This window comes from Rhipicephalus microplus, chromosome 4, assembly GCF_043290135.1.
Source record: "Rhipicephalus microplus isolate Deutch F79 chromosome 4, USDA_Rmic, whole genome shotgun sequence".
Lineage (NCBI taxonomy): Eukaryota > Metazoa > Arthropoda > Arachnida > Ixodida > Ixodidae > Rhipicephalus > Rhipicephalus microplus.
This window is the reverse complement of record NC_134703.1, coordinates 196,372,347-196,398,174: the sequence shown is the minus strand read 5'-3', so window position 1 is coordinate 196,398,174 and position 25,828 is coordinate 196,372,347. Positions and strand designations below refer to the sequence as shown.

General features: G+C 45.0%; 1 protein-coding gene across 4 annotated transcripts in view; it reads left to right on the top strand.

Annotated features, from left to right (window-relative positions):
• Positions 1-24,015, top strand: part of LOC119172549 (putative defense protein 3) — a 53,773-nt gene extending 29,758 nt beyond the window's left edge. For 3 of the 4 annotated variants that reach the window (XM_037423705.2, XM_037423704.2, XM_075893904.1), the window contains 2 exons: positions 18,755-18,965; positions 23,889-24,015. In XM_037423705.2, coding sequence (XP_037279602.1) covers positions 18,755-18,965; positions 23,889-24,000 — 323 coding nt within the window. In that variant the 3' untranslated portion in view covers positions 24,001-24,015. Of the gene's footprint in view, positions 1-18,754; positions 18,966-21,078; positions 21,123-23,888 lie in introns of all 4 variants that reach the window. The other variant, XM_075893906.1, reaches the window with a different exon arrangement.
• The last annotated feature ends 1,813 nt before the right edge of the window (positions 24,016-25,828 follow it).

Here is a 25,828-nt window from a genome sequence, read left to right as displayed (position 1 = left end):
ATGTTTACGCGACCCAAAGTTCGAATGCTTGATGCAACTTGCTGGACCATGATGCTGGAGTCTCTCATCCACTGAAGCTTTAGCTGTTTGTACACATCCTCACTGATACAAGTAATTGTTGCTCCTGCATCGAGAATTGCATTTACTGGCTTTCCGTTGATGAGAGCACTGAAGCGTATTAGTGAAACTCTGGGTCGCCCTCTTCGTTTCCCCGTTCAGTATCAATAGCGGACACATTGCCGCGGCGCGGACATTCGTTGTGCCAGTGAAACTGTCGTGGGAAACTAGCAGCTGAGCAGTATCTACAATCGTTTTGCGGGGCACGTGGTCGAGGAGTTATTGTTGGCTGCTGCGGTCTGCTGAAGAGAAGTGGAGCTCTTGATTCAATACTAGTGTTACGAGTAAAGGAAACTCCTCTCACCCGTTTTAAAGATGTCTCGACCCATTGAGCAGCAGTGAGCCACTCTAACGACGAGTTGAAAGACAGTCCGGCGAGCGCCAGTTCCACATCAGGAGGGACATCATCAGTCAGTCCAAAAATGATGTGACACTCTTTCAGGTCAGCCAAGGAACCCAGTCGCTTTTTCTCGTCGTAGTAGTCCTTGATGGTCTGCCCTCCTTTCTGTCGGTAGTGAATGAACAGACGGAAGGCATCTCCGTCAGTCGTAGCAAAGCGGGCTTATATGTCGCGCTTGATATTGTCTCAAGTTGTCTTGCCGTTGCCGAAACTCTCTGTCAGGTACCACTTGAACGCTTCCCCTTCAATGTATTCGCTGAAGTGGTTGACCCGATCGCGGTGAGTCCATGACGCCTCGGCTGCCTTCATGTCGAAAAGAAGAAGAACGTAGAGTAAATAACTATCAAATTTTCGTAAGTGTACTCCTTTATTCCGAATTATATTGGCACCGGACCCACAGAATTTCTTTTTTGAATTATATATATATATATATATATATATATATATATATATATATATATATATATATATATATATATATATATATATATATATATATATATACATATATTATCCTTTCAATAACATAAAAACAAAAATGAGGAATTGCCGTGTCGCACAGTTTCTACGAGAAATAGCTGAACCACTCAATGGACGTTCAAAACTGCCGTGTAGCAGCTCTACAACCCATTTGAGTCGATGGAGCTTCAGTGTTTTGACGGCAGTCAATCCGATGACCCTTAAAAAATCCTGTATGACACAGGCGTACTTGAGCTGGAAAGTACATATATTTTAGAAAAACAAAGCCGATCATCGCAGTACGGTGAAGGAACGACGAGGGCGCTGATTTAGGAAGCACTGTTTGGTTGTTGAAATATGCTTTATATATTATATAAAAAAGCTTGGCGCAGAAGCCAAAGAAAAGTTCAGTATTGTCACGAGAGGTCCCAGGCTTTCTTGGGTAGCATGACGCGAGTTCTAAAGGAATCGGCCTCGGATTATTCAAGCAGTAGCAAGTCAAAAGGCAGCAAGAGAAAAACACCTTTAATTTAGAATAGAACAGGTTAAACACAAAAACATGTTTACAAAAAGAAGCCCGCAAGCACCAGAAATTGAATTAAATACCTTCCAGGCTGATTTAAATATAGTCAAATGAGTTGGCAGGTGAAAGCAACAAGAATTTACTGCCCAACGCATTAGCCAGGACCTCAATTGTCAGTGTTCTAAAGAAACTCGAGTTTCTTCTTTTTCAAATATTAACATTTCTCAAAACTTGAACAATGACTTCGAAATACACTTAGGCACAATCCTTCTTTGAAGCTCTGACTTAAGCCTGGACCAAAACCATTCATGCTCCTTTCATCGTATTTAGAAATGGGAGGGTAGCAGTGCCAGGCTGAAGCGAAGGACGTTTCTGTCTGAAAAAAAAAAAATTGTTAGTTCGCCATTGTCGACGCCTCACCTTCTTTATACTGTCGAAACCAAACGAGATTTTTGCTCAATATTGCTTCATATAAATTATTTTAGTTTGGTGGATATATATATATATATACATATACATATATATATATATATATATATATATATATATATATATATATATATATATATATATATATATTTTAGTATAGTATAGGTTATATATATAGTTTAGTATAGTTTGGTGGATGTAGCACTGTTCCGTCTGGCATCATATTTTCATCAACCCAACCTTGTTGAGCGAGCCTTTAAAGTTTTTACACAATGGCTGGAAGAAATCTTCAGGCTCTCCTGGCAACGCCTCTTTTTCATCGAACCTTGCTTTTGCATCTCTGGAGATACACCATATAGTTCGAGGAACAGTTCTAGCTTTAGTGTCACGTTCAGCAATGTTTTCTGGAATCGGAGTACCCGTGTGCTGCTGGGGTGCATTTATGCACCCCAGCCGCACAACATTTGTTATGTGGTGCTGCCTTCACACAGCCAGCAGGTTCTTCATGCCCTTGCATTGTCTGACGTGTCACATCATGACACTCCCCAAAGTACGTGACCACATTAAACCTATTGTATTGAGAGCCATGTGAGAGCACGTAACCCAAGCATATAGAAAATCTTATATAAAAGACGCAACCGATGCTGCCTCTGACCTTCACTTAATGATAACATAACTGGGCCATCTGCCCAGTTCTTTATAGTTCATTTTTACAACTCAGTTCTTACCGCATCGGTAGGTGAAGGAGAGCAATAATGGGGAACTCAACAATGTAGTTACAGCAAATGTTAGGCGCTAAACGCGTAGAATAATGAGGATGGTGTTGCTATCGGCGTTGTTGATTTCAGTTGTTGGTGCGAAGTACTATTTCGGCCGGACAACCTTGTCTGAGCGCGAGCGCAAAGCACAATTGCTGAAGCCTGTCTACGCTCACAGGGACGTTGGGACATGAGTGACGGCCAGAAGCAGCAGGCAGCCATGACACCCTCTGGTCACTGTTAGAGAGGAGGAAAAGTCTAGGCTACGAGTAAAACGGCAATTTGGGCCGGGATTCATCGTGAACTTGGTTTACAGTGCAACACCAGAAGTATGCACAAAAGAGATGAGTCTGTTATTTTTCTTTTGGTCCTTCTTTGTGACCCTTCTTCTATACTCGGCGATAACGCTTGTTGGCACTGAAGGGAAAGCTACGAAGCTAAATTGCGTGCATCTTACTGCTATTGAAGGTAGTTAGAGTACCGCCCATATTTTCAACGTGAAATATCAATGTTCCTGCTTTATTTTCTACGTGGAGCTATTTGAAATGGAACGCAGCTTACACCTGTAAGATAATCGTATTTCTTTATATTTATCTGTTGTGACTTCGCGTTTTTAAACGCGTGAAAAAGTCCCGCTTTTTTTATGTGCAACTCAAATGCTATGTGGCGTCTGCGTCTACACGAAACTAAAGTCTATGAAAAAAACTAAAGCAGCGCCAACCGCACCCCTTCGCCTCTGCCTCCTCTCCCAGCAACCACAGCAGCGCCTCTAGAGTGTCCACCAGGAAACTACGAATGCAATAGCACGCGGGCGCACTTGATATGCCGGACGCCTGGGCGCTTCATGCACCGCAACGCCGCGTGTTCATCGAATGGCCGTGCCTCGGGCATGCTGAAAGGATACGCCGGTGGCGTCTGTTCGTGGAGCGTGCGCTCACGAAAGGGGACAGTATGGCATTTCAATACCTTCACAAAAGCTATGCACGTGAGGGAAGAGAAGCCTGCACATTGACACGAATGACTGTATTTTAGTTTTTTTTCAGGAACATTACATTAAACTAGGGTGCTGTAGATGAACCGCTGATCATGCACCCCCGTCTTTTTCCGCAGCGTTACAAGACGCGCGCCAAAATGGACTACTTCGCGGAGTGCTACATGTGTAGAAGCTCCACTTTCGTAGCTTTTCCTTCAGCGCCGAAAAAAAGTTGTCGCCGAGTATAGTGATGCGCCGTAAACCAAGTACACGATGAGTCTTGGCTTCAGTCCAAAACCTGACAGCCGAAACGCATGGGCCGTCTTGCACTGTTTTCGCTACGCTCTTCTATCCTTCCCTCTTTTTCCCGTGCTTTTATAGTTATCGCCATTTTTTCCAGCAACGGAAATTTTTTTCATTTGTCCTTTTAGCTTTTCCACACCTGAGCCAGTTTCTCCTCATTCTCCTAAACCTCAGTGCATGGCGCGCACTTCATCACACATGTTACGTTGTAGTTTTGGTTCACACAATGTGCAGGTTCTTTATTAACTGAGATTGTCCAATATGTCAGCTAAAGAGACTCCCCATAGGACGAAACCACTTGGCACCATTTTCAACAGTAATACGTGAGCAGGTAACCCCAACAAGTAAAGATTACATAAAATAGACAACTATTCCTATTCTTAATATAGTCACTAAAAAATGCCAATTTTATGTGCGTAGTTCATAATCATTCACGTTCTACAACTCGGTTCCTGCCAAGTAGTTGCTCGTGGAGATTTGTGAAGACGCGGGGTCTCGCCAACGTAGTAACGGAGATGCCTGGGTACTATAATCGGGGGTCGATGGTGTCCTCGTTCTCGCTGCTGTCGGAGTTGAGCAGCTACATGACCTACTGTGTCAGCAGCGTTCCCAGGCTACCGGTGGCCGTTGGCTTGGTCGACACAGCACTGAAAGCGCTGGCTCTGTAGCCCAATGCCTCAGGCATGGCTCCGGGCACAGGAACGTTGACCCAGCAGTCGTACACTGGTGGCACACTGCCGGAAAGAAGAGACAGCTAAGAAAATGCACAAGTCATGGGGCAAGGAAGGTAGAAACCTTGGCTCAAGTCCCAAACCCGATCGCCCTGACGCGTGACCCTTCTTTCTTCCCTGCATGCGCAGCCAATGCTTCTTGCAGTGCCATGAATACAATGAACTAGTATATACCATAAACTCGAGGTGGTTAAAAGTGGGAAGTAGATACGAAGCGCGAGTCGTAAGAAAGTAAAAGCCGAATTCTCCTGTCTCTCATTTCCCTTTAGCAGCCATTGGCATATACATTGAGCGCTATCTGACAGGAAAGGGTTGCTGTATACGTTATAATAGCTGGGCGTAACCTCCTTGGTTTTAGAAAGGTTCAGGGAGCGTTGGGCCACCGTGCCATGAATACAGTGAGCTAGTATATACCATGAACTCGAGGTGGTTAAAGGTGGGAAGTAGACTCGAAGCGCAAGCCGTAAGAAAGTGTGCGTGTGCCACCTCTCGTTTAGTCCTTGGAATGTCCGCTAGATGGCGGTGCTTCTATATAGGGAATATATGATGAAAAGATGCGAGATGGTGGTACTTCGAGCGTTGAATAGATGGACGAACGGACACATAGACAGATGCATGGATGGACGCATGAACGGACGCAGGGGCGGCTGCATGGACAAACGCAGGGACGGACGCACGAACAGAGGCACGCACGGACGGTCTGATGGACGCATGGACGGTCACACTGACGGACGCATGCACGAACGGAAGCAAGAACGAATGGACGGACAAATTCTTCGCCGCACTCTCCATCATTCACTCCGTGGATATGCTGCCAATTTTTTTCTTCGGTGTCTCCTAACACGAGGGCGCATACTTTAAATTCTGTGCACTTCATCACGGAGTTCCTTATCATTTAAGTGTTTTTTTAATACGGCCGATACAAGCAAGTTTCGCACAGTACCACAAGTGCACCCTGTGTGTGCGTCTCCTGCACAGCTCACTACATCAATAAAATGCCCACAATTACAAAACACTAGATGCACCGAAGCGATCTTGAAAGTTCACAAACGCAGAAATTAGCGTGTTGAAAACATCGCCATTTCTTACATACAAACACCAACATGCCAACAAACTATACAACACGCTACACATGAGATTGCGTGAAACTTCGTAACTCAAATATTTACAAGAAATACACTTCCATTCTTTACTATCAATATTCAAAAGGAGCCACGAGTTCTTTGGATTCAATACTTAACCTGCAGATGTGTTTTGAAGTCTCAAATATGACGAAGAACAACCTTAATCACTTGTCTGGATGCATAAACTGGACGCCCTTGGCAGAATATTCGACCATAGGTTCGCCGTGTTTTACAGCCGTGGACCATAGGATGCTGAGCCAACAAGTTGCCAGTGACAACGCAGGACTGCCTGTAATCCTGTTGGAGGCATTGCCTCTAGGCGTGCCGACACAGAGCGTCTGAATGACTGCATCCTTCCAAAAAATGGCTTGCTTATGCCCGTCAGTTGCTATGATCCAGACGTCCTGAAAGAAGTGACTTCTTCAACGTAAGTCACCAAAGAGCACTTGCTGCTCTAATAACACTGACATGGGGAAATACGCATCTGTTCGGACTGTTCGGATCTGTTGAGCCGTTTGCCCTCTTTGCTCAACACTATTAGCACTTTAGTCTGTATGATATCGCCTACCATAATCATCACAGAGTGAGGACGGATTTGAGTCCATATTCTTTGTTCTCTGACTAGTGTGTCTGCTCTTGGTTTCAGCTCTCCCGCACAACTCGCTTCGGCACTAACCCGGGCTTCCATATCACTGTATAATTGAAGGAGTAGTTTGCACAGTTTTATACCATGGGCGTTCTATCCACTATCACAACCCGTGATACGTACTGAAGCTTTAGCACACACACACACGAGGAGAAAGACGGAAGGATTACAAAGACCAGTGCTGGTTCCTGTAATCCTCTCGTCCGTGTTTTCGTTTGCGTGCACTAAATCTTCAGTATTCAGCAAAAACAACGACCACGTCATTCCTATTATTGCCTGTGCTACACAAGATTCTCGGCAAGTGCATTGCTTCCTGAATTGGTTTCGCGCAAAGCTTCGTTGCATGTTTCTTATGCCCTCGGCATAACAGAATGCTCAGCGTCTTTACTAGCCCGTCACACACAGGTCCCGTTAAAAAGGGAGGCGATCGGCGGGCTAATTCCAAGGGCCGAAGTATCGGCCCCCAAACCGCACCACGAAAGCGTGGACAATTTAGAAGTGGTCCTTCTTGGCGCGCCAGCGGACGCCGGCTGTGGCCCAAAGAACAAGTCAGAGCCGAGAGTTGATAAACAAAAACAGAATTATATTCTCAATAAAGGCAGAACAAAACAACACACAAGTATGCACACTCCACAACAGTTGAGTACAATATGTCGCCAAACAAACAACGTACTACACAGTACAATCAGCCACACTTGAAACAACGGACACAGACAACAATACGCACTACAATGCAGTCGCATGCATTGAACAACCAAGACACTTAAAGACTAAAGAGATAGAAAACGTATTCAGTCCAAAGTTCTTGGAACCAAAGTCTAGATGATACTCTTCCGAGAATCACTCACTCAAAGTCCAGCGTTGTTATCGTTCCGCGCCCTCGAAGTTTCTCTTCCAGGAAACCTCCCGTCTTCAATAGGCCACTCTCCAAGCTTCAAACTTCTTCGCCCGAAACACGTCGGCTTCACACACGCAGCTGTTGCCACGCGTCTTCGCTCGATAGCGGTAGACACACGCTCTTGCCTGTAGCTCGAGCCTTCACCCCTCAGGTGGAAATCCTCTTCATCTCCTGCTTCGTCCCTACGGACAAAACCTTCGCCGACTACACGGCGGAATCCCTACGCCCTCTGGCGCTAACTTCCGTCTTCTCCTGATCTCTCGTCTCCGCTGCTCGGTTAAATACCTTCCGCACGACATTCCAGAAAGTTCTCGTCATTTTGTTGGCGCGATACGCAGCGAAGGCTGGGGAGGGGGCGAGACGGTTGGAATGCCCTCCGCGATGGATGACTCAACCCGGCGTGACCACGCCTCTTTTGTTCTAGAAATTTCGCGGCCTTGCTCGGCCGCCGATGTGGGGTGAGAAGATTCGTCGGCGAAGCCACGCTTCCGAGGGGAGAGCGCGCACCCGGGGAGCCTTTAGATGTTTGTTTTCTTTTTCTTTTGACCTCGCGGCGTCACTCCGGCGTTTCGTCGCGACAAGTTGGCGGCGCGCCCATTTTTAGCGCTCGTTCTGTGACACTGCCCCCCACTTTAAGAATATTATCTCATAATACTCAAAACCACACAAACGAGCGCGAACAGTCACCACACACTCTCACAGATTGTAACACAATCCGTCGCTCATGACTCGTCACATTCACAATAGATCGCTCAATACCTTCGTACATTGTAGTTCAATTCCACAACACATGAAATATAGCCACAGGTACATGACTACAACACTTCATCACACATTCCAAACAATACAAACGTACAAAGTTCTTTCATTACAACAATTATACAACACTACACGTCACATCATCGCACAGAAAGAACACTTTGACTCGCTCGACATGCATTCGAGACACAGGATAACAAGAACATTAACACAACATATGTCACTCAGCCCTGCCAAACACATTCCGATTCCACCTCAGCAGCTATCCTGTGTATTTGGAGCTGCGCTTTCGTCCCTTCTTGCGGTGCTCGCTCGATCTCTTCTTGTTTTTCCTTGTTCTTTTTCGGCGAGCCTTTTCCAACGACGGTATCTGAGGCAGCGTCTCAGCCATCGCTGTCACTTCCGACCCTGCTAACGGGTCATGACGTTCGACGGGTCCTGTCTGTTTATTTACCAGCTTGTTCATGTCTCTACATTTGGCCCGGCGGGCCGACTCCGTCACCTTTACACTGCCGGTCGGTTGAGGTCGTGCCGACGTAAGTCCAGCTGCCCGGCCCGTGAACTCATTCAACACGATCATCTTTTCATTCACTGTCTCCTGCACCGCGGCTTCACCTTGGGCTCTAGAGAGATCCGTCACGGGTGGCTCCTCCCTTGTATCTCGCGGTCGCTGGGTTGGCGAGGACTCTATCTTAGGGTCTTCTCCCAAACGTTCCGGATCATTCGGTCCTCGCGCCCCGTTGATGTTTCCGATGACAAGGTCGTAAAGGGGGGTCGTCATGCATAAAGCAGTAACCTTCCCGCTGAAGTACGGGGTTTCCACCTCAATTTCTGCTTCGGGAAGCATCCGAACCGTACGGTCAATTAGGCAAACCGGTTTAGTTTTGCCTGTTAACTCACTTTCCCGTACCAAATTTCTCCGCACGATAACAGTGGAGCTGCCGGTATCTCTTAGAACCGTAATCTTCTTGCCCGCAACCTTTCCAGGCAGCGTTGGCATTCGCTTCGTAACACCGGTTGACTGTTTTGACATTACAGCACCAACAATAGGAATTTTCTACCTATTTTTCAATTCTACGAATCCGTCGGTGACGGCATTATTATCGGATTTCGGTGCTGCTTGCACACAGGATACCTGGTGAGTTTGACTCGCTCCGTTTCGACATGCATCTGCTTTGTGCCCAGTCTGACCACACTTAAAACATTTTACTACCGTAGGGCTCGTAAAGATCGTTCGACAGTTTTTCGCGCGATGACCCACCCGGTTGCACAGAAAACATCGCGGAATGCTCTCTGGTGCACGCTTCTTTTCTTCGGGAGCCAATTTCTTCGAATCATCGGGACACTCCTTCTTGACCTTGGCCAAATTAGTTCCACCTTGCGCTTCCAAGAATTGATCAGCCAATTCAAGCATTCCTTCAAGTGACTCAGCCTTCCTCTCTTTCAAATACAGCGACAGGCTTGGGTGGCAACTAGTAAGAAACTGTTCTCTAATTAGGAGCTCTCTAAGCTCATCGTACTCCTGCGCTGTCCCTGAAAGTTCAATCCATCTGTCGAAATAATGGCAAAGTCGGGCGGCATACTGCGTAGCCGTCCCACCATCAGCTGGCTTTCCTGTCTGAAATCTGTCCCGGAATCCTTCCACGGTAAATCTAAATCGCTTCAGCAAAGCAGCTTTCACCTTTGCATAGTTGGCTGCATCGGTCGGCGTCAGCCTACCGTACACACTGAGCGCTTCACCACTCAAGCAAGTACTCAAAGCAGTTGGCCATTGATGTTCCGGCCAATTCTGCCTCTTCGCAATTGTCTCGAATCGGTGAAGGTACGCGTCAAGGTCGTCCTTCGTTTCATCAAACGCCCCGAGCAGCTTGCTTGGGTTCAAGCGGAAGCCGTGGTCCTCCCGTTCGCTGCTTTCAACTCTAGCTTGGACCGGAGTTTCGCTTCGCTGTTGCAAACGGAGCCGCTCGAGTTCCATCTCGTGCTGTCGCTGCCGTTCCCTTTCCTCTCTTTCTTCTTTCAGCTATCGCTCCTTTGCCTCTCTTTCGTCTCTCACCCTCTCAGTGGCCAGCTTTTCTCTCTCCAGCTCCAACTTCAACTGCTGCTCTCTTTCTTCTTTCAGCTGTCGCTCCTTTGTCTCTCTTTCTTCTTTCGCCCTTTCAGCTGCCAGCTTTTCTCTCTCCAACTCCAACTTCAATTGTTGCTCTCTTTCATCCTTCGCCCTCTCAGCTGCCAACCTCTCTCGTTCCAACTCAGCTTCTTTTTCCGCTTTAGCTCTTTCGACCGCCAGCCTTTCTTTTTCCAGCTCAGCTGCCGTTTCTTCTTTGGCCCTCTCTTTTTCTTCTTTTTCCTTCTGGGTGACCCACTTCCTTAGTTCGGCGCCAGAAAGACCCATCTTCTCACCAAGAGCTACTAACTTTTCGAGATCCATGGTGTCTCGCAAATAAAGTCTTGCCGCGTGTAAAAAGTATCTGCCTAAATTAGTCTATCGGAGCACTCCACTGCACTCATTAATGAGAACACTGCACAACACACAAAATCGTTCCGATAGCACTATCAACACTGTAGGCTCTTTCTCACTACTTTGGACACACTGTGCACCAAAAGGTCCTGTGTCGTGGACGCCAGATTAATTGTCACACACAGGTCCCGTTAAATAGGGAGGCGATCGCCGGGCTAATTCCAAGGGCCGAAGTATCGGCCCCCGAACCGCACCACGAAAGCGTGGACAATTTAGAAGTGGTCCTTTTTGGCGCGCCAGTGGACGCCGGCTGTGGCCCAAAGAACAAGTCAGAGCCGAGAGTTGAGAAACAAAAACAGAATTATATTCTCAATAAAGGCACAGATCAAAACAACACACAAGTATGCACACTCCACAACAGTTGAGTACAATATGTCACCAAACAAACAACGTACTACACAGTACAATCAGCCACACTTGAAACAACGGACACAGACAAAAATACGCACTACAATGCAGTCGCATGCATTGAACAACCAAGACACTTAAAGACTAAAGAGATAGAAAACCTATTCAGTCCAAAGTTCTTGGAACCAAAGTCTAGATGATACTCTTCCGAGAATCACTCACTCAAAGTCCAGCGTTGTTGTCGTTCCCCAGCCCTTGAAGTTTCTCTTCCAGGAAACCTCGCCGAAGTTTATCTTCCAGGAAACCTCCCGTCTTCAATAGGCCACTCTCCAAGCTTCAAACTTCTTCGCCCGAAACACGTCGGCTTCACACACGCAGCTGTTGCCACGCGTCTTCGCTCGATAGCGGTAGACACATGCTCTTGCCTGTAGCTCGAGCCTTCACCCCTCAGGTGGAAATCCTCTTCATCTCCTGCTTCATCCCTACGGACAAAACCTTCGCCGACTACACGGCGGAATCCCTACGCACTCTGGCGCTAACTTCCGTCTTCTCCTGATCTCTCGTCTCCGCTGCTCGGTTAAATACATTCCGCACGACATTCCAGAAAGTTCTCGTCATTTCGTCGGCGCGATACGCAGCGAAGGCTGGGGAGGGGGCGAGACGGTTGGAATGCCCTCCGCGATGGATGACTCAACCCGGCGTGACCACGCCTCTTTCGCTCAAGAAATTTCGCGGCCTTGCTCGGCCGCCGATGTGGGGTGAGGAGGTTCGTCGGCGAAGCCACGCTTCCGAGGGGAGAGCGCGCGCCCGGGGAGCCTTTAGATGTTTGTTTTCTTTTTCTTTCGACCTTGCGGCGTCACTCCGGCGTTTCGTCGCGACAAATTGGCGGCGCGCCCACTTTTAGCGCTCGTTCTTTGACACTAGCCCCACAGCCTTCAAAAACGTATTCCGCAGGTTAAAGCATTGCCTTCAAACAAAAGCTGTCTCACTGCGGATGCGTCGCCCATGTTGGTGTACATTTGGCTACACCTTTTTGGAGGACTGTACTTCTGTCTAAGGAGCTTGAGCTTTTTTTTGTTTGTGGCTATGTTGTTACAATGTCTACTCGGCTATAAACTTGGAACTTCAATGAGGACGCTCCTGCACCTTGCCTTTTTGTCACTCCTGCCGCTTCTCTTACACATCCACCGGCTTATGCCTCTTCGCAAATGTTATTGGTCTGAGCTCATCTAGTTATTTTTCTTTCTCCATTGTTCTTCCAACTCTACTTTGTCGGTAATCTCTATCTGAATGTGGCTTTCGCGTTAGTCCTGCCACGTTTTCATTTATTCTCCTTGGAGCCCCTTGTGCTTGCCAACTTTTCTGGGTCCAACCTTTTCTTACGTGCTTTAAAAGCTTCACGTTTATAGATTAATGCTTTATATTTTGCGCATTCTGAATTTATGCGCACTGTAAAATTTGTTGATTCCATCATACTCATTTCCCTAATCGGATTTCACTCCTGAACATTGATTACAAATGGCTTCGTTCTAACGCGGACGCCAAAGTTACGTTGTGTTTAAATGCCGAGCATTTATTACTCGTATGATGTCGCGCTTCGGTCACAGCAGCGCCGTCCGCATTCCCAATGCGCATGCTACCGTTTCCCGTCTCGTGCCGGTTCAGAAACACGCCCGCAACGCTGTCGCTCCAGGAGTCAATAAATGTTAAGACACCACCAGGCGTTCAGCAAGCTCAGCTTGCGCAGTGGGGGTGCGGACTTCTGCCCTCTCTGTACACCTTCCCCTTGAACATGGGTGGTGTATCTCCCCTTCAGTTATGAATTAGGAAGCGCAGTCAGAAACGCGTCAAATTCACGTGGCACAATTCTAACGCACCAAGTATTACATTGCAAGTAAGAAAATAAAGAAGAAAGTTTCCGTGTGACATATGGCAATTAAAGGTAATTAGTGAGTAACTAGTTAACTAATTATTATTTCACTAGTCAGCTTCAGTACTTGCATAAAAAGAATCTGCTATTAAGGCCCAAAATTCATGCACAGTGTGTTTCCAAGTAAGATTTGTTTTGAGTGAAGCAAACATACTTTTCACGTTGGCCTTTGAATACGTCACGTCGAACAATCGGCGACATGGTAGTGCATTCACCAAAGTGATCCTATGCAGCAGTACGTGGTATAAGGAAATCAAATAATTACCAGCCGTTCACTCAAGAGGCCTGCACGAATGTGCACACTAACAAGTAAGTTTCAAGCCATTTGATGAAACACGTGGTGCGTGACGTGCCACTGAAGCTAACGTCTTCATTTGTACGCACCGTGACTGATAGGGGTATATACGCAATGGAGCGCGCGTTCGAAATTCAGTCAGGGAGTCTTTACTTGGCTGTTCACTCAAATAGATGAGTTAGAAACGCTTCTCTTTCATTCAATAAATAATATATTGAAAGCTGAATAACAATAAGGCATTCCCAAACAATACCAAACTATACAACATTCAAGCAATACCCCTTCCCCCTCTGCGATGCATGTCTTTGAGTTTCCCTCATCGGAAGGTGAGGACGACCTTTTTTTTTTGCTTCACACAACGTGCAGGATTTCATTCGCTTGGATTGTTCGAGATGTCGTCTCAGGACACTCACCAATGAACGATCGCGCTTGTTATCAACAAATATTACCAGCAATTTGAGAGCACACAACCTCCTCATGAAAAAAAATGTACAAAAGACACAACTAATCCTGCCCATTAGGAAGAGAAGTGTATATTTAAGGGCCCGTTTGTTTTGTTAGGCACAACAACAATAAAATTGAGTAGACAGTTAAACCAAGGGTAGTATAGCGGACAACAGTAGTATAAATTGCCCTCTAAACTTAATAATAAAAGTGTAAAGAAGACAACTTCCCATCGCCAGGGACGAATCGGCGACGCGCGTCAACTGCTCTACCGACTGAGCTGCCACAGCAGCTATTTCTTCGTCAACTTTTTGCGATATATGTGAGCATTAAACGTAGTATGATCACCAGTCAGCACCACCAGTAGCAGCGGCGGCGAGTGTGGAATTCTTTATCTGGCTGTTTGGCATCACGTAGCACGTGAACTTATTTCGAGCTGGCAGCTGACCAATATTCTTTCGTTTACTACTTCACTGCACCAAGCATGCCAGACAGAAACCCTCACTATGAATGAAAAAAAAATATGTGCACATTTAAAAGCTCGTTTGGTTTGTTAGACTAAAAATAATGCTAACTAATACACAAATATGTCAAAAAAACTCTAGAGGATATCATTAGGGGTAATTGTGATGTAAATGCTGTGCAGTGTAAGTCTTCTCGATTGGAGTTGTTGCAGAACAGGATTACAGACTGCGGCAGGAAAAAGACATAACTCCAAATACCATTGCTTGGCTTCCTGTGCACATAGGGTATATAAAGAGAGTCCTGCGTAACTTCCTTGAGGGTGCAGACAGAGAAGTACGAGGAGGATTATTGTGCCATTCAATCCCTGAGGTGGCTGAATCTCCCGCTTTCGAGTTTATTGACAAGCTGTTGCCTTAGAACGATATAGCCAAGCATAATTTTTTAGAGCTCAGGGTATTTGCCTTGCCACATTCTACATAAAAAGGCCACAAGTGGTTACACTAAGACCTAAACAGGCGTGGACGCACCTTGACTCGGCCGTCATGAGTAAAATTATTCCGGAATGTGGGGTTTGGTTTACTGTTTCAATTGTGAGGGCTTGCTTGATTTAGGCCATATGCCCTGACGGTGCTCAACGTGGACCGTTGATGCTTCTCACAGTGAATAATGATGACAGAGAAAATCTCTAAACACAGACAATGCTGCACAGTAATGTGCAGGCGCACCAACTCAGGACTGTCTAGGGAGTCTGGGTGGCGAGACATAGGTTTGGGCTCTCTGCCCCGATGTAGGAGCAGCCTGCAACTTTTAGACTGATCCTCAGGACCAGAATAACGTTATTCATACCCTACCATACCACGGGCATGTTGAGAATGCATAAATGCATTCAGCCAGGAATAACGTTGCCAGAATGCTTTGACACTTTTTTCTCTTCTGTTGTTCTCTTTGTTCTCATTTTGTGTTTTTGGTGTAATACCATCCTCCTGACTAACACTATTCATCACGCAGCTTCTCATTGTCCTCCCTTCAAGCTTTTGCTTTTGCCTTCTCTTCCTTCTTTGTTACGATGAAGGAGAGGGTGCAAAGCATACGCGCACAAGTGCCGAAGTATAGCAGTGGCATTCTTGAAAGAGGCAAACGTCGTTGTCGAAGTGACGGCTCAAGCACCCCCCTTTTTTTTCCGAATTTCTCGTCGCTATCTTCCTTCTATCATTTCCAACTTTTCTTTCACTCTAGGTCGAGCCATTTGACAACATTGTGTCCATAAGTTGTGGTGCTCTTAAGCCGTTGCACGAAGTGAAGCTTTGAGATTCATTTGTACTCAACTTACGACTCTTCTTTCAACTTGCAACTTTCTGGGGACTCCGGCAAAATCCTCTTTAGGCAGATGATACCTTTTAGAAGACTCAATTTTACGACCTCGTGGTCCTTATGTTGCTCCCATAGTGAGGATTACCTCACTTGGCAAAACCATAACAGGTGCTGTGGCTAGGAAGTTTATGGGAACTTCATTCTTTGGCATGTCTATTCTAACCCTATTGCAAAAACCAGCGTCACTGGGTACCAGTGTCCAGCGCCATGCCTGATTATGGGCCCAGTATGACGCTGGTACCAGCGCAGGTACTGGGACGCTGGAGCGGCAGCGTCCCAGTATTCTGCGCCAAATGGCTTCACAGATTTGAAAAGGGAATGCCCATTCGCCATAAATAAATAAATATAGAAGTAAAATAGCGCGCATTCACAATAAAATTAAAAATATAAAAATAGGAAAAGAGATAAAAAACTGATTGATGGGATTTAAACTTGCTACGTCCTGATCTTAAACTGTGTACGCCACCAACTACGCCACACCAGAACGTGCATGTGGTATTGTAAAATGACTATTTATCCGAAGAACATGCCATTCAACCTCATGTTTACAATCGCACAGGCGAGACTGACACAATATTCCTTTCCAAATAACAATTGCGTCTTGGTTAGACAGTGACGAACGGCTTCCGGGCACCGAATGACGTGTGGATAAGAACACAAAATCTTTTGAAGCATCTATATCTTAACTTTGAAAAATCTCAATTTGACTGGTGGAGCAGCCACAGATTGTCAGCTGTTGCTGCTGATAGTTTTTTTTCTTTGACAGTCGGTTCTAGCACTTGCTACTGGTTGACAAGAAAAGATGTTTTAAATGTCTTGTTTTATAGATATCCACGCCCACGAGTGAATAGTGAGTACTTTTCATTCGCGCAAGCGACGATGTAGCAGTATACATTCGGCGTGCCAGATTACATATTTGCAGTTATATCGATACCTGCAACTAAGAAACCGCCGAAGAAATGACTAATGCAATCTGCTGAATAAGTATGCCAGTATGTTTGTTCACTAACGCATACCAAATTACCAACTCGAAATTGCGTGTTCTTACATACGAGTCAGAGAAGTACCGGTTCTTGCGCTCAGAAGCAGGCTTTTGGTGAGAGCCTACGCTGCTGAAAGCATGACAAATCGATCGTCACCGCTCCTTGTGCGGGCACTGCACATGCGAATAAATGATTGATTTAGGCTCAGAAATGTCTAAACCGTACTTTACAGTCATTCCTACACTTTAGAATTGTGCCTACATAAAGTAAAAAGCACCGGCAGCAGGTACACCGACGTGGCCGGCACGATAGGCCTCGCCGGGACGGGGTACAGGGTAAGGCTGTTTTCGAAGCAGCTGAGTTGTCATGCTTCAAGTTTCTGCATTTGAGCTTCGCAATATTTCTAACTGTTACTTAAACTGTTCCTGAAGTAAGTGGAAGGTCAATAAATGCCAGAAATGCATTTACGGAGTGGCGATGGCGAGTGACAGCGGTTTTTCTGGCCTCTTTTGGCAGTATACAGCGGGCATGCCAGTGTACAGATATGTGCAGTTATATCAATACCAACAATTAAAAAAACATGCATAGAAATACCAATACAATACGCTGAAAACGTATGCCAGGGAGTCAGTTCACGAAGGCGTACCAAATTACCAACTGAAAATTGCGTGTTGTTACATATCAGTCGGAGAAGTGCGGCCGGCAGCTTTCGGTGACAGCCAGCGTAGCTGAAAGCGCGACATTCGATCGTCAGCGCTCCTTGTGCGAACATCGACACAAGACAAAATAGTTAATTTAGGTTCATGGATCTCTAAACTATACTTTACAGTTATTTTCACGCTATAAAGTTCTGTGTACACGAAGCAACAGGCGCCGGTAACATTCCAACGCGGCTGACACCACAGGTTTAATGCTCGCTTAGCCGGGCACTGGGTAAGACCGCTCTCGACGCGGTGAGTTGGGAGGGTTGAAGACTCTGCATTTGAGCTTCAGAACATTTATATCTCTTACCTGAAGTAAATAACAGGATAAGCGTGGCCAGACATACATTTACGCAGTGTGGCGGAATGAAATAGCAGCTTTTTTTCTCGCCTCCGCTTGGAAACCTTGCGAAGCGATCAAGGGAGCTCATTTATGTTTCGTAAACTTTGCGGCAAAAACAATTTCCTGTTTCTGTTAGGAGTGGCGTGCGGCTCCAGGCTTACAAATACTGCAACTTAGAAACGTTACAACAATACACGCATGATGCGAATATGGTCGGTTTACGTGGGGCATATGCGAAAAAGGTGCTTTATAGTTGTTGTGATACGTACGTGCACCGCAAAAATTGCGTATGCTCGGTATCTGTTAGAATATCATCTCTCCATGCCGTCGAATCAAGCGTTTTATATTCAATGACATCGAAACAAACCACGGCACACGCTACATTAACATGCACGCTGCATCTGCGCTGGTAGAAACAGTGCGTGCTCTAGTATTCACCAGCGCTTGCCAGTGAAAACTCCAGCGCTTCCAGCACCACGCAGTGCGCACCAGCATCGCAGCAGTTGAGCCAGCGCCCCTACCAGTGTGACACAGCTTTTCCCCTGTGCGCCCAGCGAAGTACCAGTGATTACAAGCGTGTACTAGGCTCTCAAGCGTGTACCAGGGACAAAAAAACATACTGAGTTATTAGTTGATGGAGAGCACCTTAGTAACTTGTACTTCGCCGATGCCATTGCATTCCTGAGTAAAACAGGGGATGTATTTGAACTCATGACTACTGAATTAGACTTGGCGAGCAGAGAGGTAGGCCTTAAAATTGATCTGCAGAAAACGAAAGCAATGCACAACAACCTTAGAAGAGAACAGCGCTTCGAGATAGGTAATAGTGCGCTTGGTCGAAGACTACGTCTAGTTCGGATATATAATAACCACGGAGCTGAACTACGAGATTTCAGTAACTAGAAGAATTAGAATTGGGTGGAGCACATTCGGCAAGCACTCTAAAATGATGACTGATATATTGCCACTATCCCTCAGGAGGAAGGTATGTAACAGCTGCATACGGCTGGTACTTACCCAAGGAGCAGAAACCCGGAGGCTTACAAAGAAGGTTAAGCGTAGATGGAGGACAGCGCAACGAGTGATCGAAAGAAAAATTATTGGTGTAACCTTAAGAGACAAGAAGTGAGCAGAGTGGATCAGGGAATAAGATGCTACTTTCTTCGACACTACTTTCGTTGACTGTATTCCTACACAAAATAATTAATAGTTTTTTTTCTATTCTGAACGCTGCAGTACAACTTCATGTGAAAAGCTCGTACTTTCGGGGCTTCCTGGTAAAGGCGTTCAGCGAGCAAGGTGAGGATGTTGGCCATTTTCTGGAAGGACCAAACTACAAGCCGATGGAGACATGCTCTGGAGCAACCCACGAGAGCAACAACGACAAAAAGAACGTGAAATTTGTCTGGAAAGCCCCCGTTGACAAGTCCGGAAGTGTGCGCTTCAAGTAAGCTCTGCAGTTATTGGGTGAAACGACATGGTAACTTAGTATGCTTCCTTTCGTCATAACAAACAAATATCTTGCGTATGTTTTTCCGCCAAATAACAGCATTTCTGGTCAGTAATAAAGAACATGCACTATGGTAAAAACTCGGCGTTATTCCGCTTTCAATGTTTACGAAAGGTTCATCATTGTCGAGCAAGAACATTGTAAAAGCTACATAGGGCTAGTAAAACGTGTGTACGCGCAAGGTCGAGTTCTTGCAGCTCTGTGCCACTCCGAACAATGGTGCAAACATTCTTCGCATTTCGTACCAAAAAAGGGCGGCAATTCTTTGCGCAAAGAATTTTGCGAAAAAACGTTCCATGCACCCTTAGCGCAACCATCTTCTTTTATTCACGTGGCTTAGCCATTTCAGGTCTCATTTTTTTCAAATGGCGGGCAACTTTGTTACTTCTAATGAATGTTTTGGGCGAGATGAACAAGGATTAAGCAAGGTGTACAACAAACTGACACAATCTAACAACTGTGTATACTTTAAAATACATCTGCTCAAATGGCCAACATATTCATCTTAATCACGTCAAAAACACATCACTAAAGCATACGCCTATGACGTGTGATTATAATACCTCATATTATCGCATTATAGCAACATACTACGCCAAATGCATTTCTAGCAAAACTGGGCAAGATAAAAACTGGTATATATGTATAAGAAAAGTAGTGAACTTTCTTTGTCTAATAAAGCAATGGGAAGATGACTGATAAAAGTTTCCTTTGAAATTCAATGCAATGGGCTTTACTAATTTCTCTCCGTGTTTTATTCGGGTTCTTCAACCAAACGCTAGCACTGCTATATCTGAGGTGTGCACCCACAATTTTGACAACTCATAGTGAAATGCCTACTCGGGTGACCATTTAGGCTGGGCAACTGTTCTGTTAGACTTATGTTGCAGCATCTCTCTGACTGCCCCAGGTACGCATGGCCGCAGGTCATAGAATTGTATATAACGATTGTCGCTCAAACTACGAATTTGTTCTTACGCGGATGCCTAAGGCAAACTGCGGTGACTTTTTTAATTCAATGAATGTCATAATTTTCTCTAGATACGTTCCTTTGCTTGTTTTCATCATTTGTCCCCAATCACAGACTGTAGAAATACGCAGATTCTTTATAAATAAACTTTGCACATTGTCGTGACTCTGCCAACTGGCTTCAATAATTATTGACAACAAAGTGTGTGTAGCTACATTCACGTCACCACGACAAAATTGACAAAACCAAGGTGTCCCTACGTCGTCTACTCTCCACAAGGCAACGCTTAGATGCTTCGGCGCGCGAATTTTAGTTCGTTCTGGGCCTGCCCGCGATTGGTGATGAATGGTGTTGCAATGTGGTTGCACACAATTCTCCATGTAGTTACCTGAAAATTCACAAAACACTCGGAGGTAGCGATAATACCTCACCTCAGTGTTATGGTGTTTTAGCTAGCAGTGAGAGCTCATATATCAGGAAAAATCTTAATACCCTACCTGCTGACAAGGGTCCATGCGTGAACATTACGATAGTCAACTAAGCATGAAATTACCGCACGGAAGCATTTTTTCCAATGTGTACAGGGTGCATTGTGACTGACAGGCTAGGTGGCAGGTATTTCACCTAAAATAAATTATGTCAGCCATTCCAGTGCAATTAAAAAACTGCAACTGATCAATATATGCACTCTTCCACTAGCAATATGAAAAGCTTCAGTTAGCCCGCAAAGTTTTCAGTTATACAGGTTTGCCGATCATGACCCTTTAAACATGAGCAGCCTGAAAAGATGGTGCCATCTGACAGTAGAATGCACAACCTTCAATTGCCATTTATGACCTCCGAGATGGTAGACAAGCAGTGAGTTTTTCTCCGGCAGTCCCCGTCGCATGAAGAGAACATGTTTTAAGAAATGGGCGTTGCCCGATCTATTCTCCGCACGAAGGCGCTCTTAAAGAGGATCGTAAAAACTTTCGCGCTGTTGGGGTAGCTCGCTTGTGGCTAAACGTTTATGTGTATTTATTTTTGTAGTACCTCGTCGTCAATATTCTCCTCTTCACTGTTTCTCTCTCTTTCGTGCAGATTGTTTTTGCAAATGAAAGGACCTCCGAAACCTCCAAAACTTTGTGAGCAGTCGAATTACATGACGTCCAATGAAATTACATGCCTGTATGTATTGGTATTTTATACAGCGAGAAGGTCATGCGCTCGTCCTGCTGTGAGGCAGCAACGCTAAGAATTAGAAGCGTCCCACCTCAGTGTCACGTCATCGAGAGCATGGTTGACGGAATTCAGATGCTGGAGGAATCTGTCTACGGGTGACTTATTTATGACGCAGAAGCAGTCATCCACGTACCACACAAATACTTTCAGCTTCTCAATAAAGGGGCGAAGTATAAAGGGCCTTTATACCGCCCCATCTGATATAAAGTGTCTTGCTTACAAAACTCTTGTCAGACCCATTATCGAATATTCTAAAATTGTCTGGGACCCTTACACAAAGACAAACTGCAATAAAATAACAAAAATACAGCGACTTGGTGCGAGATTTATTTTTAATAAATATAGCCGACATCATTCTCCTACTGAACTCTGTAAAAAAGCTGGACTGGATAGTCCTGAACTTAGGACGAGGATTGAGCGTCTGAAATTCCTCTTCCAGTTAATTCATAATCAATTTAAACTAAACTATTCAGATTACTTCCAGGTCAACACACAAGAACACTCCAGACATCGCCATAATAGGTATATACCACCCCTAGTCCCACGTAACGATTGCTTTAAGTTCAGTTACTTTCCACGTGCTATCGAAGATTGGAATATGCTGCCAGAGTCTATAATTGGTTGTTCCTCGCTTACATCATTTGAACAGAATCTAAAACGTTTATTTTCCGAATAACAGTGACATATGTTTTTTTTGCGTGTGTGTGTACTTTTGTTGGTTGCATGATCCTGCAGTAGTTGTCTTTCAAATCTTCAGCGCGGTGCAAAAGTGCCGCCTCAAATGCGTCATGTGCTGTTCTGCGCGTATGTATTGCATCGCATGTGTGTTCCATTTATGTATGTTATGTATACTTCGAGTTGCTGGTCACAATAGTACCGAGAAATTATCTCGAGACCTGTACGGTACTTCTTTTTTGCAAATAATTGTTTGTACTTCCACCCTGTAACGGCCCACTTCTGGGCTAACAGTATAAATAAATGAAATGAAATGAAATGAAGTGCCATCTGAAGTTGTGAAGTTTGCAACTGTAACGGCGACCGCCGCCTCTATCGCGGTTCCACTGACTTGTCTGTAGAAGTTATCGTTGCATTGAAGTATATTCTCTTGAGGCAATACTACATTTGGCTACAGAGTTCATCGAAGCTTCGCCACAGTTTTTCGCCCAAGAATTGCTCTTCATTCAAAGCTGTACGTGGAGAGGACACCCCTAGTGCAATGGGATCACTAGTGAGGAAGAAAACGACGTCAAACGAAACAATTTTCGCTGTCACATCTTTGATTTATTTGTAGGGCTTTACGTCCCGAAACCAGCATATAAATATCAGAGACGCCATAGTGAAGGATTCTGGAAATATCGACTACCTGGGGTTTTCAACGTGACCCAAAACTGAATACACAGCCCTACAGCATTTCCGCCTCCATCGGACATGGTTGTTGCATCTTTTATGCACACCATGATCGGCCTCGCGTTGCCTATGTGGGATAGTGTTTTTCCGACAAGCTCCGTCAGAATCTTTTGGAAAGAGTTGGAGAGCACACGGACTAGAGATGATTGAAAACTTACGATTGAACAGAACACGACAGTGGGATTGTGGATACTTGGCAGTCCGTAAAATTGTGGTAGAGGTACGTTTCCGCAAATCTAAACAATTCAATGCCAGCGTTAAATATCAGCAATTTAAGCGTGTTGTTCTTATCACTCGCGAGATATTGCGGAAGGTTTGAAGTCATGCTTTAAAGGTGGTCTCTCCAAGCACTGCGAAGTGCATGCCCCTCAGCAGGGCATGGTCGCTCTTGCTCGAGAGGTTTGTACGTCTTGAGCTTTCACACTTTAGAAGCAGCGAGCGGGGGCCTTGCGTTTTCTTCAGACAAAGCACGTAGCCGAACCCTGTATTCTATAACCACTATTACACAGGTCAATTTACCGACAGGTGAAATATATGTAAGGAAAGGGTTGACCTACCTCAGAATATGTGGGCCTGTCCTACGGCGGCTCAACTGGGTCGCGCAACTGATAATGATAATGATGAGCGCTTGGAGACCAAGGTTCTCAGCTCCAACTCGTAGGAACCAATTTGGGCACTTCGACAGGCCGTGGACGCGGCAAAGCCCAAGGACCTTTTGCTGATTCCAAGCTTGGGATTCGCACCTCTGAGGCTGCCGAATTCACAAAATGACGTTTTTCCGTCCCCTACTTTTTACCGCATGCGTGCCTTAACCTTAGCGAGAACACGAACCTTCTCTTTATTTGCGCTTCGCGTGTAAACAGAGAGCGCTTATCACACGTAAGTAACAATTGTGACAGTAGTTTGTTTGCAGTCGTCTTGGCTGTGTTCACTTTGTGCATCCTTATTGGTGCATGACCATAGTGTTTTAGGTGTAGAGCTGTGAGGATTTTCAGTTTTCGCTTGTACTACAGAGTTTTAGTACATTCTTTCGTTTTGTAAGTCACGCTGAAATATTTGAGCACTTTACCGCTATTCACGTGACATCACCGCTCATTGTTATAACATTAATTGCTTCTACATTATGGCCAATGAAAACTCCAGTACTTTCCTGAAGACACGTTTTACGTGTTATATTAATTACCTTCATAGAGTTTTTCTTGCATGTATTTTTAGTCACATCATGGTACTTTCGTCATTTTCGATCCTTTTCGTTTTCACAGGGCAACTGTCGTGCACGACTACAGCCTTTTCTATACAGATCTGTGGAGCACGGTGAAAAGAAGGCATCATCTATCAGATCAGTCTCCTGGTTTGCTCAATAAACATCAGTAAACTGGTTGTATTTTACGCTGTCTTGAGAGATGTTGGACTGCTTGTAGGAAGGGAAAATACACAAACGATTTTTAATAATTTTTTTGCGAACACCAGAGTTTTCAGTAACTTGCTAAACTTTGATTGATATAAAGCCGACGTACGTGAATCGCACTAGAAGCAATTTATACGTCAAGTTAAAACTTGACCTAGTAACACTATTCCAGACGACCTTATAAGGATACTGTCTTAGAGATAATAAAGCAAATAAACGGTTTGTATTTTTGAAGTACTGTTAGTTACCATAAAAACTGGGTGATGTCGGTTACACACCGTCTATCGCAACATGAGCAGAAATGTGTTTGGAAAACGATACATTTGATTTACTTTGCTTCGGTGTTTCCTGGCTTCAAGATTAATACGAAGCACATTATTTGTAATATCGAAGATAATGAAGAAAATTGGAAATGAAGTAGCGCCGTTTACAGCATCACATTTTAAAGATCGTTTTGACCATAAACGGTTAAATTTGCCTCATCCGTGTCTTTTGGCACTCTTTTCGTATTGTATTAGCTCCCAGACTCAGTTGTGCCCTAGAGATATGCGGAACTGTACAGAATTGCACAAATGCACGGCGGCGATTCCTCAAGAAAAAGAAAGTACATGAGGACATTGACTCTAGTTGACCGAACTGCACTGACAGCCTTTGTTTTGTAGCACATGCTCTGGCGATCTGTCGCTTGGCGTAGCAGCTCTATCTCCAGCAAAGCTGTATAGGAGGAGGCCATGAGAAGCACGGTAGCCTGAAGGAAAGCGTATGGCATTCCGAGTGGGCAGTACGTAGACGGGGCCACTTTTTCTGACGCCTACACCCTCCCCCCTTGTTAGAGGGCCTTGTCAGTCACTTCACATGATTTATTAAGCCATTAAGCACCATGAAAGAAGTACTATTTGTATTTTATTAAAATTTTGCACACGAATTAGATGCAAGAAGCAACAATGCGTGCAAATTTTCATAGAGGTTCATACGTTTTTGCAGAAGTTGTGACAATATACATTAGAAAAAACGCTGGTATCTCGAGATAGCCATAGGAGAGCTGGTGAGATGCAAGAATGGATTGTATGGTAGGTCCTCGCCAAACGAATACCGAAGTAGTCGTGGCCGACAAAGCATATTGAAGTACCGACCCTTTATGGCAAGCCTAATGTCGCACTTCCTGCAACAATTTTTATTGTATTATGAAGTACCTGCATTTTTTCAGGATTTCTGAAAATGTCGGTACATATGAATCGACTGTAATAGCAAGCTCAGGAGATGCTAGAGATCCATTGACACTCCCGTTAGGTACATCAACACCAAGTGAGTGTCTTGTTATTGTACGAGTGAAGGGAAATTGTTGTCTCATAAACGGTCTGCGGAAACAGTGTACGTACAGACACCATATCATTTTCCGTGACCATTTATATCATGTCAGTAAATGCAGGCCTGTATGACATTGTCTCTGCCATGATATATTGTAATAATTCGCAGCAATGTCGTAGACCTCAGCCTCTTTCATGACACTGTTACAGATGCCAAGGAGAGTTGGAAATGGCACTACGTTTTATTTACTGTATGGCCACCCAGTTACAGAACATGGAAGCTACTATTTGGTCGATTGACAGCATAGAAACTATGCCTTTGTCTTCGGCCTTCACGAAACAAAATTGTTTCCAGTATCAAAAGATACTGGAAACCCTCCTCTGTTGCCCGATTGACCGATGTCACTGCTTTTAAGGCCGCTGTTTAGTCCGATGTTTATTCTTAGCAGCATTTTTCTTTGTTCACTCTTACTGTTCTTATTACTAT